The sequence below is a fragment of the Montipora foliosa genome, chromosome 9 (genome assembly GCF_036669935.1).
Source record: "Montipora foliosa isolate CH-2021 chromosome 9, ASM3666993v2, whole genome shotgun sequence".
NCBI lineage: Eukaryota > Metazoa > Cnidaria > Anthozoa > Scleractinia > Acroporidae > Montipora > Montipora foliosa.
The window spans coordinates 8,223,240-8,240,739 of record NC_090877.1 but is presented as its reverse complement, the minus strand read 5'-3'; the positions used below and the strand labels follow the sequence as shown (position 1 = coordinate 8,240,739).

The 17,500-nt window shown below is 39.1% G+C and overlaps 1 protein-coding gene across 1 annotated transcript in view; it reads right to left on the bottom strand.

The window, feature by feature from the left end:
- The window catches only part of LOC137970361 (myosin-10-like), a 47,217-nt gene that overhangs the window by 6,673 nt on the left and 23,044 nt on the right, over positions 1-17,500 (bottom strand). The window contains exons 13-36 of the mRNA XM_068816882.1: positions 15,908-16,147; positions 15,468-15,551; positions 13,522-13,686; positions 12,592-12,709; positions 11,885-11,979; positions 11,694-11,777; positions 11,435-11,556; positions 11,271-11,340; positions 10,112-10,734; positions 9,783-9,897; positions 9,060-9,215; positions 7,671-7,757; positions 7,327-7,388; positions 6,746-6,890; positions 6,143-6,355; positions 5,001-5,312; positions 4,553-4,705; positions 3,956-4,123; positions 3,491-3,571; positions 3,327-3,413; positions 2,849-3,187; positions 1,385-1,675; positions 1,059-1,147; positions 460-583 (exon numbers count right to left, since the gene is read on the bottom strand). Coding sequence (XP_068672983.1) covers positions 460-583; positions 1,059-1,147; positions 1,385-1,675; positions 2,849-3,187; positions 3,327-3,413; positions 3,491-3,571; positions 3,956-4,123; positions 4,553-4,705; positions 5,001-5,312; positions 6,143-6,355; positions 6,746-6,890; positions 7,327-7,388; positions 7,671-7,757; positions 9,060-9,215; positions 9,783-9,897; positions 10,112-10,734; positions 11,271-11,340; positions 11,435-11,556; positions 11,694-11,777; positions 11,885-11,979; positions 12,592-12,709; positions 13,522-13,686; positions 15,468-15,551; positions 15,908-16,147 — 4,023 coding nt within the window. The remainder of the gene's footprint in view (positions 1-459; positions 584-1,058; positions 1,148-1,384; positions 1,676-2,848; positions 3,188-3,326; positions 3,414-3,490; positions 3,572-3,955; positions 4,124-4,552; positions 4,706-5,000; positions 5,313-6,142; positions 6,356-6,745; positions 6,891-7,326; positions 7,389-7,670; positions 7,758-9,059; positions 9,216-9,782; positions 9,898-10,111; positions 10,735-11,270; positions 11,341-11,434; positions 11,557-11,693; positions 11,778-11,884; positions 11,980-12,591; positions 12,710-13,521; positions 13,687-15,467; positions 15,552-15,907; positions 16,148-17,500) is intronic.

Below are 17,500 nucleotides of genomic sequence, written 5' to 3'. Positions count from 1 at the left end.
CATTGGTGGGAGGCGAGTGCTCTCACCACTGCACCATCCCTTCTCCCCTGGAGAAACGAATGCGATTAACTCCAAGAATAAAGTGAGATACAGAAAACTAGATGATATTCTAAGCGGTAATCTTTCGCAGACGTGAGTAACACCGACCAAAAGGGATTAATTTTGGTGGCAAAGTAAAAGCATGTGGCAAATGGCCATGGGCGAATGCGAATCAAACGTGCGCTGAATTTCAAACATAGTGTACCTGTGGAATCGCACGTAGGGACATATTTACACGACTGCGTGCAATGAAATACCGATCAACAACAACAACAACAACAACAGCACAGAGGTGAAAGGGTAAAGTGATCCTCGCACTTAACTTGACAATTTAAGCAATTGCCACTAAATAGACACCTAAAAAATTAAGGCGGCTTTAGGCGGATTCGAACCCACGAGTCATATCGCTGCACAACGTACCATCATGGTGAGCCTTCGGCACTTGTCCGTTAACAGTTCGTTCTGTGTTCTTTCCTCGTCGAGTTCTTCATCCATTTGAGCAATACGAGCTTCCAGTTTGCGTTTCTCCTCAACGGAAGCTCCCCTGTACAAAACAACGACAAAACGTGATTTGAGTGTGGACGATACCTTTTTTTTCCTTTCAAAATCAAACGATAGAAACAGTGTGCATAAAAACAGAGCTCAAGCCACGAAGAATCAGTTAAAGGCACCAACATTGCCACAAGAAGTTGCAAAATTGTAGAGACACTCCTGTTAAAAAAACACCTTTTCTAGCTTCCAATACCCGCCATACTTAGAATTTCAACCTTTCCCACTTCCTGCTAGCGCTCCCTCTGCCCCTTTCAATGTTGACTGTTTAAGTTTTCAGCATTTTTTTGTCTTGCTAGCAACATTGATAAGGAGGGGGGGGGGGGGTTGCAGTGTGGCAGATAACAGGTAAATGAATAACGCCCCAAGAAGGTGAAGTGTCTCCAATAATTTGCAACTTGTTGCAGTTACGATTTTGGAATGTTTCGGAAAAAAGAATGCTGCAAATTTCAGCCCTTTCAAGCCAGTACCTCAAATGTGATGAACTTGAAAGTTCTTCGGCGAGTTCGTCTCTCTCGGCTTCCAGACTCTTCCTGGCTCGTTCCGCCGAAGCAAGATCCTAAAATGCAAGGATCGAAAGAGTAACATGTGAGATCAAGAACGGAATTCAAAAGGATAAGTTCGAATACAGGAAAGGGGAAACACATTTGGACAGGGAGACTAAAAGTAAACGCGCTATTTTTTAACTGAGAATTTCTCTGGATTCCTCCTGCATGGCGTTCTGTGTTTTTTTTAAGTCACTGAGTTGTGACTGGGTCAGCCACCGTGGTCCCACATTTCCAGTCGCTCCACTCACCTCTTGCATTTGTATGTAATCAGCTTCTAGTTGTTTCGCTTTCCTCTCGTTCTCCTTTGCTTGCTCGGAAATCTCGTCTCTTGCCTGGCGAGCTTCATCCAAGTCACGCTGGATGTCCTTTACCTGTTGTTGGTACTTCTTCAGCTGGCGTAGCCCGTCTTCTTTCACGCGATTGGCTCCCTCTAGTTGCTCTTCCAGATCTGCTATATCCATTTCTAACTTCTTCTTAGCATTAGTTGCGTTCACACGCCCTTTGCGTTCCTCGTCTAACTCGCTCTCAAGCTCTCGGAGCTACAGAAAAAAAGGGAAATTTGTATGATCTTAACTATCCTTTGCTTACCTAAAAAGAGGAGATCGCAGCTTGTCGCATTCCTTGACCTAAGTTTCGAACAACCGCGAGAGGCAAAGTTAACCGGTAAAGTACGTAAAATATATATTTTTTTACAGTGGAATTGACACCAAGCTATGAAGCCTGTTGAAAACATAGTTATTTAGTGGGACTGGTTGGGAAACCTCTTAGAACTTCAAGGTTACAAGTTTCTGAGTCAGGTGATATTGACCACACACACAAAGACCTATAACCCCCATTGGTTTCGCGGACCACGTGACCAAAAGAAACGGAGGTCTCTGGAGACGACAATGGACAATGTTCCGGCTTCGTTACGTCCGACAATTCGTCTTGCAGAAAACCACGACAATTCGAAAACTCAACATAAATACTCCTCTCTCCTGTTAAAAATCGGCATCTTATTCCTCCAGGAATAATTTTCACTTGTCGGCCATTATAGAGGAAAATACGTTGTACACTTTTCCCCCAAGAAAAACCGATTGCATTTAAATAATCGACGTTTTTCAAATTTTTGGCAAATCGCCTTCATAAAGGTCGTTTTTGCTCAGAATCATCTTGTTCGCGATGTAAGGATAATTTTACCAGTAAAAGAATTCCGAATTACCATTTTCGAGTTTTAAACTCGTGATTAACTAAAGATTTCCCCTAAGCGCTTTAATACAAAGTGACACAGCCCCTTTAAGAACGGTGCCTATTAATTCAAAGGTATTTTTTGCGCATTTTACTGAATATGCGGGAAAAGCAGATCTTAACAAGTGTTATTGAAATCCAACAAGAAAATTGGGGGTAACCATGCATTTTTCGAAGATAATTGATCAACAATATTTGCAAAAAGCTTTAAAATACAAAGCAATGTATGGTGTTCTTTTCCAAATTGAAACTTAATTATCTCTGAAAAATGCGTGGTTTCCCCCACTTTTCTTTTTGGATACCAAGAGCACTTGCTACGTTCTTCTTTCTCCGCATAGGTTTGAACCAAGCAAAAATGTCCCTGTATTAATAAGCACCACCCATAGGAAATCCGAGTATCTCGAGATGCGCAGAACGTATGCGCAATAACAATCGTAAGCACCGTCCTTAACACATTTTCCTCTGCATTACATGCACCCTTTTACCTGTTTAAGCAGAGCCTTCCTCTTCTCTTCGTTTTGTTCATCTCTCGAGGCCAGCTCTCGATCATACTGAGTCTTTGCAGCTTGCATGGTTACCTCCATCCTGAGTTTGACATCTTCACTGATCTGCACCTCATCCTCCAGTTCTTCAATGTGCTGGTTTTTCTCCTCCAATTGCGATTCCAGTAACCGCTTGGTTTTCTCCAGCTCGTGTACATTCTTACCAAAATCGTCCTTGCTTTCCATCATGGCCTCCAATTCGTTCTGTGCAGCTTTGCGAAGGCGTTCAGATTCTGCAAGTTTCTCTTGCAGTTCGTCGAGTTCATGGGTCAGAGATATAACCTACAGAAACACAGATACCCCCGCATTCAGTCATAAACGCATCGTTTTAAGTTGCTCTTTCAAACGGTTTTCTTCACAGGCGAGTTGTCGGGAGGGAGGGGAGGGAGAGGAAATGGAAAGTTGTATTAATCCAACCTACCTTGGTTTCGTTTTGCCGGGCATCACGCTCTGCATTGTCTCTTTCCATGGCATTTTTCTCAGAAATGGCTTTTTCTTCGGCCAGCAACTGTAAACCAAAAACAACAAAAGTTACACAGCTGGAAGGAGAACTCTTGGCGGAAAACAAGCGGCTGGCTCACAAACCTGATCAAACTTCCTCTGCTTCTTTTCAAGTGCGCTGACTTGTGCTCTCTCTTTCTCCAAGTTAAGCTGCACGTCATCGACCTGTTTGAAACGGGAAACAGTATTCTTTAGCTCTGGAAACTCTGTGACGTGAAAAAGGTGAAATCCGGAGGGGAAAAAGGACACTGAATATTGTTGCTACAGGTAGAGGGGCTTAACGATACAAAAATTAGGTTGGTTGCACTTAACCCTGTCATTCCCAAGAGCGAAACGATCATTCTCCTAACTGGTTCCACAGATTTCTTTGTTGGGTAGTCATGAGAATTTGGTGTTATATCAAGATCACACCTGATAAGCATGAGCACTCAATGAGCAGTGTGAAGTCAAAATGCTATTTAATTAGTTATTCTTGAACGTGTGTCCTTGGCACTGATATCAAAAGAAGGATACCATGGCCTCTTATTACAACACGAATTTTCAATATACCTCATCTTGAAGTCTCTTCCTGGTCTTTTCCAGTTTGCTGTTGTTAGCAGAAAGTTCATCAACTCGTCCCTGAAGCGTTTCAATGTCCCGCGACATTTTCTTCCTGGCCTGCTCAGCTTCCTCAAGCTGTGCAGAGCGTTCATCAGCCATTTTCTTAACATCCGCCATCTGAAGGATAGATATACAAGGGAAATTTTGACACCAAACTCTTCAATGGTGCAGAAGTGGGGATGCTTTATTTGCCTACGGATTGCGCTAGGATTTTACTTCGGTCAGCCAGTCGAGGTTTTTCGACATATGTCTGATTTCAAATGCTTTTCAAGTTCATTGACGGAACTAAGCGAGGTTGAGTTCGAATCCACATAGAAACTTGCCTCATCAAAAGGCTACACTATCTATTTACTTATTTGGACATCGCCTCAAGGAGACTTCCAGCTTTGCTTGTAAACAGAAAGGATTGCGTGACCAGCTAAAGAACGGTAAGGTGAGGTGAAAGCGGGATTTTCTTTACCCGCAGTTGTCACGCAATACTCAAAATGGGAGGGACAATCTATGGGCTAAGAGGAAGTCAGATATCGAGAATTTCTTATTACCCACCTGAGTCTGGACTGCCGTAAGGTTTTTCTGAAGAGCCAACTTAGCATCCTCCTCGTCATCAAGTTGATCTTGCAAACGACTGATTTCGCTGTCGGTTTCTTTCAGTTTGTTACTCAAGGAAAGTTTCTGGCGAGTCTCTTCTGACAAAGATTCCTACCAAACAAAAATAAGATTGTATATTTTTGCAACAGGTTTTAATTGAGTGTCAAGACTAAATTGGTTTTGGGTTACCATGCCAAGCGATTAGCTTCATCTGTCAAATTCTCTGACAATCAGAGGAAAACGCAGTCCCTTCGTTGCGTCTCTTGGGCACTCCATGAAAAAACTGCTCTAAGATAGCACAAATTGCAGCTCCCAACTTCCCACTGCTATTGAGCACAGATGCTACAACGAACAACAGTCTACCATTTTGGGGAAGGCTCATTCTCTAGAATTTCATTCATCTCACCTGAACTTCTGACAACTGGGACTCCAAAAGCGCCTTTGCCCTTTCTGCAGCTGAACATCTGGACTCAATTTCCTCCAGCTGAGCGTTGGCTCCTTCAAGTTCCTTCTGTAGTTTTGTTTTTGTACTGGACAGTTCAGCGACTTGATGTTCATCATCCGTAAGCCGTGTGTTTGCTTCAGCCATTTGATTTTCCAACACCTTCACCTTGCGTTCAGCTTCAGTCTTGCGGTTCGTAACCTCTTCCACTTCTGCCTTGAGTTCTGCCTGGCTTTCTTCCAAATGCGATTTGGCCTTTTCAAGTTGAGATTTGCCCTAAAGGAATAAACCAGGAAATTTTGAAAAAAAACTGGCCACAATGATGTTTATGTTTTTTAAGTCATTTCATTTCCCAAACAATTTAACAGCCTCACTGTTACTTCCCTGAAGAGTTAGAAAAGTGACCGCAGGTTTAAAAAAGGCAATGATTTAAAAAAAGCTTTATTTGCTGCTTTACTGCTACCAATTATCAAATAAAATTTTATCTCTTCACCTGCTTTTTTTTGGAACTTTAATAAGGTTCCCTGAATATTAGAAATTTCCTATATGTAAGAATATTATCTAAGGTTCTTAGAATTGACATACAGTAGAATCAATTTCCAGTTTAAAGAGTCAGAGAATGTGTTAACATTGTCGCTATCTTCACTTATTTTTAAAAACCGTGGACAAAGGCATTCTTAGGAGGTACCAGTACAGCTGTGCCATCAAAAAGTGCCTTGAACCGCAACACACTGCTCTCTTTTATCAACCAATTTCCCTATTCCATAAAACCAGACTTGACTGATACCACTCATATAATATATCTCTTTATTCATTCGTGGGTGCTGAAACAAACCTGGCTTCAAAAACACCCTCCTCCGGAAAATGAATTTCTTGCGTTTTGTAACAAGATTCTGTTGCTTTCTTATTAACAAAGCTTGGTTGATCAAAGCTTCATTTTCTGTGGTGCACATTTCAAATGTTATGGGGTATGCTTTCACTCAAAGTAGGTGGCAAATTCTAGTAAAATTGCGGGCAAGTTTCTGTGTGGATCTTGTTGTCTTGAGCTACAACAAATACATTAATATACTCTTGAGACGAAACTCAATTGACTAAATCATTTATACCTTCTTAGCTGTTTCAAGTTGCACATTCAGCTCCTCCACCAGCTGTGCATGTTTTTGCCGAAGTTGTCCCATGGCAGCCTCATGGGCTGCTGTTTCTTCTTCAACACTCTTTTTCAAGGCAGCAAGTTCTGACTCTCGCTTGTTCCTCATGTCCTGAGCGGCAGTTGTTGTGTCAATGGATTCTTCAAGTTCTGTTTTCAAGGACTCAAGTTCCTGAGAATGAGAACCACTCGAGTTGTAAATGCAGAAGTGACTGGATGATACTTCGAAAATTGAACGTATTCATCAAGGTTGAAGAGCGAGACATAATTAAAACCTAAAAGAGCCTTCAAGCATTGGTCAAACATTGAAATCTGCACATAATTTTATAAATTACAGCAGTGCTGTCCCTTGATCTAACAAAGCTATTTCAAATTATTGAGATATAAGTATGCAAACCATATTGTTGTCCTGGACACAGGGACAATTAGTTTTGCAATCAGTAACGTATCTTCTATGAAAACAAATCCTCAATTTGCCATGGCATGTAAATGAACAGCAAAAACCGAAAAGGCTTAAAGAAAATGATTGGCAGTAGCGAGATTTGGGAATATTTTGCATTACCTCGCCAAGTTCCCTGCGCTGTTTCTCAGCCTTTGACCTGGCACTTTTCTCTGCATCCAAGTCATCTCTTAATTCCTCAATTTGGTTCTCCATTTCTCGTTTAACTTTCTCCAGTTCACTTCTCTTTGCTGCTTCCTCGTCAGCTCTGCGCAAATTAGGAAACAAGAATTGAAATGATCTGTTTTCAACTTTTCATCCAAAAGAGCCAGAGGATTGCTTTTTTCTAAAAAATTGAATCACCAGTGAACAATACAATTGGAGAGTGACAATTTTCTCCTTGAAATTAATCACAGAAACCTCAATGTTCTAATTTAAAAACTACAGTGGTACAATATGAACCATAAAATATATAAATTTGTACAAAAGGAAAGTTGAAAAAAAAAATTGACATCTGCAAGAGGCAGAAGTGTCTAATCATGTTTTAGGTCAAACCATTCCTTTTTTTTTCATGGATCCCATTATTTCCAGGCAAAACAAGATAATAATTGTACTTAAATGAGAGTGATTTTCTCAAGACTGCCAAAGAAGCATCTACTTCATAGAAAATAAAGATTGAAGGTCCTGCCTTGCAGTCATCTGACCTTGCATTCAAGTCATTCAACTCCATGTCCTTCTTGTGGATTGTGGCTTCTAGGTCTTGGATCTTAAAAGGCAAACAAGCAATGAGAAGACTGCAACCATAACATCTTGCAAGCAAAATAATATAAAACAAACAAAGGAGTTAATTGTTGCCAGGTCAGGGGAATGAATCCCGTGAATGGTGACATTCTGCTTGAGAAGGGGGTTGTCATTGCAGTGAAGTACATCAAGGATGCAATCCAAAGGAACTAGATGTTGCTTCACACTACTGAAACTGGAATGAACTCCAGCTGTGGAAAACCTGCTCGCTCATGTGGATTTTGCCTATACAGTCAAGGACACTTACAGTTTGCTTGGCCTCTTCCAGTTGGTGGTGGACATCGGCAAGCTCAGCTTCCAACTTTCGACGGATTTTTTCCAATTCTTGACAGTTCTGGTGAAATACAAAATTCATTCCAACAAGGTGAACTTAAGAAAAATTAGTTACGTTTTTATATCCAGTTTGTTTTAAATTCCCTTGCATATGGCAGCAGAATTCTTGACCCTCACGATTTCTCTTATGCATTTGAGCAGTAATACAAAACAATTATTATTATTTGAGTCAAGCTGAACAGTCAACCACATTAGTAAACTCTGTGACGATGAGACATCAGTTTCTTTGTTCAGCAAATTAACCCTTTGACGTCCAAACCGGCCGAAACTGGCCAGACTTAGTATTTCACTCTGTCTAACGCCAGACAATTTTACTCGTCAAGGGGGAACCCCTGGGCGCCAATGGGTTGATGAACTGTCTGCTTCATCTCCTCTTAGTTAAAAGTATAATCAGCACACAAAAGAGAATGCTGCATGTTTGCAATAATTGTTGTAGATGAAAAAATATTTTGCCTTTAATAAAAGTTTTAAAGGCAAGGCTTCCAATAATTTATGATTTTGAAGCAAAGATTGACTTAAGATGTCTGCTCACATGATGAAATGGGGCAAAATTCATCGAATTGTTGACTTGTACAATGTTATAACCGCATATGAAATTTGTTTTAAAAATGTACTTTTTTCTAACTTTACATGTTTCATCATTGTAGTCAGCTATGGTGTATGTGTGTAACATGTTGTAATAAATATTTTGAAAAGTCCATATTAGTATTGTGTTGTAACTAAAGTACTGTATTTTAATGAAGTGTTACAACGATATAAGTTATCAAAGAGTGAAAAACGAAATGCAAAAAAAGAAAACGACCCAGTAAAATCATCATCACCATCACAATCCTGTTGTTTTAAGGATGGTGCCTACTAATACAAAGGTATTTTTGCGTGGTTTTATGAATATGCGGGAAAAGCAGATCTCAACAAGTGTTATTAAAATCCAAAAAGAAAAATGGGGGTAACCACGCATTTTTCGAAGATAATTAATCGTCAATATTAGCAAAAATCTTTAAAATACAAAGTAATGTATGGCGTTCCTTTCCAAATTAAAACTTAATTACCACTGAAAAATGCATGGTTACCCCCAATTTTCTTTTTGGATACCAAGAGCACTTGCTAAGTTCTGCTTTCTCCACATAAATTTTAACCACGCATAAATATCCCTGCATTAGTAAGCACTACCGATAGGAAATCCGAGTATCTGGAGATGCCCAGAACGTATGCGCAATAACAATGGTAGGCACCGTCCTTAATGCTATGGCTGGTGTTTCTTAACTCTTTCACGCCCAACTCTTTTAGAAATTTTAACACTTACTCTTTCTGAATTTCTGAGACGCTCCTCAAGATCAGCAATAAGAGCATCTTGTTTAGCCTTCTGTTTAGCAAGGCCTTTGGCTTTCTCCTCTTCATCTCCAAGTTGCTGGGTCGTTTCATGCAGTTTGTCTTCCAGAGATTTCTTTTCTTTGGTGAGCTGCAAACAAAAAAAAAACCCAGTCCTTTTGGCCAAACTCTTATCGAATCGATCCAACAAGAAAGAGAGCCTGGTAATGAAATTGAAGACAAATGAATCAGGGAATTGGGACAGAGAATTAGGTGGCAAAGTTAAAAGGGCTAGGTCACGCTATTTTAGGTAATTTTGTTTAATTTTGTTAATTATGAGCTATAAACGGAAAATTGGCAGAGCAAGAGTCTTCCATTTGCAAAATCGCGGCCACATAACAACTGAGAATGATTTTCCAGCTGTGTAAATGACATTTTGATATAGACTGAAATAAATTTGATAAAAGGTGGGCCAACGTTTTTCAAATTTACCCAAATTCAATCCATTTCAATCCTCTCCAGTTTTGTCCATCCATGTCCCTTCTTGGCTTCCCTTTGTTTTGTTAAGAGTTCTTCTATAGTTTTGAACAGTTACTTTAATATTTTAGTTACTTCTATGACCATTCGATCAGTGCTGAAATTGCCTAAAATTGCGTGCCCTAGCCCCTTTAAGTGGCTCAATAATGTCAGGACAACAGAACAGGGATAAATCACAAACCTTGGAATTGGAATCTTCCAATAATGTCAAATCCTCTTCCTGCTTCTTTATTTTGGCTTCAACAGTGACTTTTTCGAGTTGGAGTTTTTGACGAGCTGACTCTTCTTCTTCCAAACTAATAAGCAAAGAAATAGAATTGCATGTTAAGCAGGAAAATTGGAATTTCCCACAAGCACAAGTACCACTGCTTTGTACAATGTCACAAAAGGGCATTTATGCACCAACTACTGACAACTGCAAGAGGCCAAGTAGAATACCTGGCCTCTGAAAGGTATATTTCACACATACTTGAGAGCACATTGAACGTACAGTTTAACAAAGAGTAATACCTGTCTTCTAAGTCTTGAATATCTTTCAAAAGTTTCTTCTTTTCTTCAGTCAAACCAAGAACTTTTTCTTCTTCTTCGTCAAAACGCTCCATTTGATCATTCAGCAGCTCCTCCAGTTCATTCTTTCTGGCCTGCAACCTCTGCCGCATGTCATCTGCCTCTTGGAATGCATCGCGCTCCCTATCAAGTTGCTCCTGTAGGATAGACTTCTCCTCAGAAATCTGGCGGTAATTCTTGTCAAGATCCTGATAGTTTTGCTCAATTTTATCAAGTTTCTCTTCATTGACACGCTTCAGATCCAGTGCTTCTCTGAGTGCCTCGTCTGTCCTTGTCACATTTAGGAGGGGCTTTACCTTTGTGAACAATCGCCACCACTGCCAGTTGCGAAGTTTAAGGTAGCTGAGACAGTTGCGCTGAATGACACGGATGGCACTCAGTTGCTGTACCCTCTTATTGTAATGTTTTCTAGCAATGTTGCCTCGGCAATAAGCTTGGAAAACAGTGATAATCTCAGTAAGTTTCAGGTCACGTTCTTCTTCCAAATGAGCTAGAACACCAGCCCTGAAGAAGATCTTGGACTGACCAATGCGGTATGAGTTTGTGTCCAATTCTAAAACTTCCAACTGCAAAAGACAAAAAGTCCATGTTGTTATCCATCTGTTTATGTTAGCCATACTTAATGAAGTACATCACTTTTGGTATTGTTAATTTTCTCGCAGACTTTTCAGAAGTTTGGGAAAACAATGTTTTGTTTATGTGGGCATTGTTAAATCAGGGAAAGTAAGATGTGACAATTCTTGCATTTATATCCATTGCCTGCGGGTAGTGATAGGCCTCCATCACATTCTTGTTGAATGGCAATCTAACCAGAACAAGGCATTTTGCTTACTGGCTTTAGCTTTAACGTCCTCTTCAACAGAAGTTATAGATTCAGCATACCTCATTCCTTACACTTTTGGAAAAAGTCGCACTTACATGTAGTATGCATGTGTATGTGAGATTGAGTAGATAGACAGATAGGATGGATGGATACATAAAAAGGGAGACAAGCATTCCTCTTAAACAACAGCTATGCTGCAATGCAAGATTGATTGCACATAAAACAAGCATAGACATGAGGAAAACAATAGTTATTACTGAAACAAAAAATGGCACACACCATTTTCTGACAAGCTTTTCTTCCATCCATGAAGCCCTTAGGAATGACATTTGGTGTCAACAGTTCATACCTTGAAGAAAAGTAAATATCATTGTTGAAAAACAATACCACAAATTTGTTTCATCAAACTTCTCACTGCAATAACAAACCACAATAACTATTACCTCTGCTTAAATTCTTGGAAAAGCATTCTATTAGGAAAACCCTGTCGGCAGATTCTTATGCCTTCCAATACACCATTACACCGCAGCTGGTCCAACACAAGATGAGCGCTGATCTTTCCAGCCTTTGAAGAGCAAAGAACCAAACAATAATATTATTACAATACAGCTTCAGTGATTCTTACAAAACAAAAGAGACAATGATAGAAACTTTGTGTGGTACTGTTTGCTTTGTAATAGACAGTTGACACTTGGTACTTACTCGTTTCTCATGGTTGGGAATGATGCATCGTACAAAGTTTGGGTTGGTGTTATGTAACACCACCATGAGTTTGTTTAGTTGTTCCTTTTAAATAAAATATACCATCAGCAAGTGACCAAAATGAGAAACTTGAAAAAGGAACAAAACAAATATTGCAAACAAGCTGCAAAATATTTTCTTCCAATCTTTACCTTATACAACTGGCTCACTGTGCGGAACATTCCCTTGCGCACTTTGCTTCCAAATGGTGTCTCACTCTGTGTTGCATTCATGCTAACAACATTTTCTGTTGAAGACAAAAAAAATATTTATTAATAAATTCATCACTTCTCCTTGCTCTTTTATGTTGATAAATAAGGCAGGCTACCATGCCAAAAATTAAGGAGAACATGGGTTGTGATCTAATTGGTGGAAAGTAGATGGACTTATAATCATTTAAGGGACACTGAGTCAGCGTTTGTACTGCACTTCCCTGGTCATTGGTTTGAAGAGTATCTACCTCAACACGAAGTTATCAAATTCGGTGTGGACTTTTCCTGCTTGAAATCTGTTTCAATCCTCTTGGGTTTTCGTTACATTTAAAGTCTAACTGAAAACCTGTTTCATCTTATGCTTTTAATCCTCCTACGTGATTATTTAAAGTAACTTGAATAAAAAATGGTGTTCAGTGCAATAGCTGACTGTGTCCCTTCAAGAAAAGAATGTCATTATTACAAATATTGAAATAAGTGATCAAATGAAGGGCATCTGTAGGTTATGAGAAGGAACATATAGTTATAATTATTTTATTACTAATTGTGGTTGATAAGTTAACTCAAAATAATTGTGATCATGACAGAATGTGAGAAAAAAACACTGTTTCAAGGATAATGGTTTTGCAAATGCAAACAAAACATACCCAAATCTTTCCAGAGCTGACCAACAAAAGGATCAGAGGAATTCTGTAATAGAGCTATGATGTTGTCATTTAGTGGATCCATATTCTTAGTCAGCCACTGCACAGCATTGTAATCAACCTAAATTAACAAAGGAGGGAGAAACATGGTGTATGTTTGAAGAATGTAGATAAACTACCCAGCTCACAGGGTGTTCAGTGTTAAGAGTGTCCACACATACTGCAATTCCTGCCAGGGACTCAGATTTCCCTTCCAGTTGTCCATTCACCCATAACCAGTCAACCAGATTATCACTTTTTTATACATATAAATGAAACCATCACCCACAAGAGTTACATTACAAGGTTAAATAATGGGAAGGTAGTTAGTTGCTTGGCGACAGCTGAAAGGACAACTGAAAAATCAGAGTCCAAGGCAAGATTGAAACCTATGGCCTCTGTAATACCAATTGGATGCTCTACTTAAATTGAATTACTAGAATTCGCAGGGAGCTACAAAGGAGGAGCACCTACGAATTTGAAAATTTGTATGCACGTGACTTTGTAGAGCCCACAGACTAGTGGGTCACATTTTTTATCAGAGCCTACATAAATAACCTACAGTCTCTGTCACAAATGTTGTAACACAGAGGGCAATTTGCCGCCTCTCCCACTTCAATGTTGATGTTTATGGGTTCGAGTGCAAAAACCAACTGGTAAATGCAACATTTTAGGGAGGGAGGAAGAGGAGGGGTACATTATTCATAGCTTTGATGAGCTTCATTTGCTGTTCTAGTGAAGTGTTACAACAATTATTTATGACCGAAGTTGTCTCAGGGTATTGAATGACCCGATTCAGATAACAAAATGCACCATTACAAATGTATTCGGTTACGCTTACTTTCATGGGACTTTCGCAATTAAAATAGTAACATTGAAGCATGTTTAGCTTACCCTTCCAGCATAGTGAATAACTGAGAAATGGGCCTCTGATCGGAACTCTGGGATCTTGAACTTTGGATGTTTACTGTGCTCTTTGATGACTTTGTCCACAAATGACTTATCTGTAGCTTTGGGAAACCAACATTCTTCATCAAGAAGAGCCATCAAACCCATGGGCTGAAAGACAACAATTACCTCAGTCACTACAAGTTTAATTCAATTTTGTTCCAGTCAAGCACTTAACAGCCCCCTTTGTGCAAACAATAGATCAAGTACTCAAATAAGAATCATGGGTGTGTTTATAATTCATGGCTCAACAGCAAACAGAGATGCGGTATTTTAGTCAAATGCATGTTCCTGTACAATGAAATAAAAGACACAACCCAAATGTTAACCATACTCTGCATCCAGATTACAGAATGATCACTTCATAATTTATATAAGAACACTGATTTCAGGTTTCAGGCTGATCGTGTTCTTATTTAAGGGGTGCTTAGTAAGAAATCAGCCTGGAAGTGTTCTTAAATTGTACATTACTAGAGGTTTACTTGACATACAATACAAGCCTGTTTAAAATAGATTTCAAAGTTTGTAATGGTCCTGAACACCATAATTACTTTGATCACTTACTGTACTGTACTTTTTCCTTATTCTAATGCCATTTCCCTTTATATTAAGAACATGTTTTATTTATCAGGCTGTCTTTGTTCTTATTTATATGGTGCTTTATTGGCCAAATTTCAGCCTGATGTTCTTAATCCACTGGTTCTTATATGCAGGTGTTTACTGTATCGCATGACAGTTTAATCCAAAAGTCAGATATACCAGCAAAATGATTTTAAATGATGTTCTTGGTAGCAGAAGCAAATTGACCATTATAAGTCCACTTTCATCCAGAAATGCACCCCCAATTTTGCCAAGTGTCCTCGTTCCTAAGGTACTTGTTAAAACCGGAACACAGGAAACCAACAAATCGACCTGCCCCTGACTGAGTGGCTTCATAACTCAGTTGGTGCAGCATTGCATCAGCATCACAAAGGTCATGAGGGTAGTCTGGGAAGGCAGGGTGGTTTAGCGGTTATCAACCGCGCCTCCCACCTCTGTGACCCGGCTTCAACCCTGGCCTCAGGTTGTATGTGGGATGAATTTCAGTCTATCTCAATCTGACTCGAGGGTTTTTCTCTGGGTACTCCGGTTTTCCTCCCTCATCAAAATTGACTAGGTCAATTACATCCCGCTGCAGGCAGATACCCTCGATAGGGATAACCTCTGGTATCCTTCCCGTTCATTGAATTAAATGAATAAAGTTGTTATTATCATCATCATCATCATCATCATCATCATTATTATTATTATTATTATTATTATTATTATTATTAGTTAGACTCCCGTTGAAGCCACATCAATTTTTCAGGCGTTTATAAGTGACAATAATGCTTAAATTGTCCATCACTTCTACCTTTCATCTATAACATTTCTTTCATTTATTTTATCTATAACATTTATATAAATGTTTATTTCATTCACAAATTCTTAATTCTGAAGCAGATGGAATCATCATCTAACACAACATGCTTGCCTATGTCATTTTGGTAAAGTATACCAAATTTCATACACATGTATATCGTGTCTTTGGAAACTCACGGGAGATAGATGTTTACAACTCTTCAAGGCAGATTCATACAAATATCTGCTCTCTCAGAAAACTTGAAAACTTCAAGAGCATGTGAACAAAACATGCTGGTATGCCACCAAAAACATTGTCAATTTCATGATGTAACTGCCAACGTTCATTTGCCAAACGTGACACACAACCAGACAAAACATTAACGTATAAAAAGTAAAACTTGGCGCAAAATTTGTCACGCTTCAAGGATGGATGCAAATGGTAGCATCAAAGGCAACATGCAACAACTAACACATATGACCACACGTATCTGCCTAAGTGGTGCACTTACCTTTTCAAGAAGATCAATGCAGGGCTGCAAATCCAAACCAAAGTCAATGAATTTCCATTCGATACCCTCCTTCCTATACTCTTCCTGGAAATGTGGAAAAGGAATAGATCACCAGTCTTAACTTGAATGTACAGTTAACAATACATTGCCTGTACATACAAGCATCATTACCAGAATATTCAACCAAAAACCCCTCTTGATCCAATAGGAAACAGGAAGTGAATTTACTTCTCACTTAAAACACCACACTCCAACCAGTTTACCTTGGCATCTTAAGTTATTCATTGCAAATACCTGCCCTTACTGCTCATTTAAGGGAATGCACTCATCAGGGAAGGCACTTATTTAGGGTTTTGGACCTATCCCAGGGCATTCACATCATACATTATTACTCTTAAGGACAACGCTGCAGCTACAGCAAAAATCATTTGGCAGGGTACCTGCTCCAAAATGAACATTGTGTGATTGAAGAGCTGTTGCAATTTTTCATTGGTGTAATTGATGCAGAGCTGCTCAAAAGAATTCATCTGAAAGATTTCAAATCCAGCAATATCCAGAATTCCAATGAAGGATGCTCCTTCCCGTTTTGTTCTGTCAAGAGATTTGTTGATTCTCATAACAATCCACTTAAACATTCTCTCATATAGAGATTTGGACACAGCTTCAATGGCAAACTCTGCCTGTGGGAAAAAAAATAAACATTTGTCAGGAGAATAACAATATTTCTGATTGAACACAGAGAGTAACTACATGCCAAAGATTCCCCATGCACTATTATTGCCAATTTGGGTATACCATGCCTATAATAGGATTCATTTTTTTAAATTCTTTCTTAGTACGTCGTACCTAAGGTACTAAGATTTCCAATGGTCTTTAAAATAGAGTCAGGTACTTGGGGGCGCATTTAGTTGGTTATCGTGGGGGGTTAGAGAAAGTTGAAGAATAACTGTTATAGGCGCACTAACATACGAAGCTGACTAAGGATACGTTAAACTACTCAGATAACAAGAACACTGCCGTACGAGACGTACTAACGTACTAAGGATACATTAAAATACTCAGATAACAAGAACACTGCCGTACGAGTCGTACTAACGTACAAAGGATACATTAAAATACTTAGATAACAACAACACTGCCGTATTAGGCGTACTAACGTACTTCAAATGAATTACAACACTTAGATAACAAGAACACTGCCGTACGAGTCGTACTAACGTACTAAGGATACATTAAAATACTCAGATAAAAAGAACACTGCCGTACTAGGCGTACTAACGTACAAAGGATACATTAAAACACTCAGATAACAAGAACACTGCCGTACTAGGCGTACTAACGTACTAAGGATACATTAAAATACTTAGATAACAAGAACACTGCCGTACTAGGCGTACTAACGTACTTAGGATGAATTACAACACTTAGATAACAAGAACACTGCCGTACGAGTCGTACTAACGTACTAAGGATACATTAAAATACTCAGATAACAAGAACACTGCCGTACGAGTCGTACTAACGTACAAAGGATACATTAAAATACTTAGATAACAAGAACACTGCCGTACTAGGCGTACTAACGTACTTAAAATGAATTACAACACTTAGATAACAAGAACACTGCCGTACGAGTCGTACTAACGTACTAAGGATACATTAAAATACTCAGATAAAAAGAACACTGCCGTACTAGGCGTACTAACGTACTAAGGATACATTAAAATACTCAGATAAAAAGAACACTGCCGTACTAGGCGTACTAACGTACAAAGGATACATTAAAACACTCAGATAACAAGAACACTGCCGTACTAGGCGTACTAACGTACTAAGGATACATTAAAATACTTAGATAACAAGAACACTGCCGTACTAGGCGTACTAACGTACTAAGGATACATTAAAATACTCAGATAAAAAGAACACTGCCGTACTAGGCGTACTAACGTACTAAGGATACATTAAAATACTCAGATAAAAAGAACACTGCCGTACTAGGCGTACTAACGTACAAAGGATACATTAAAACA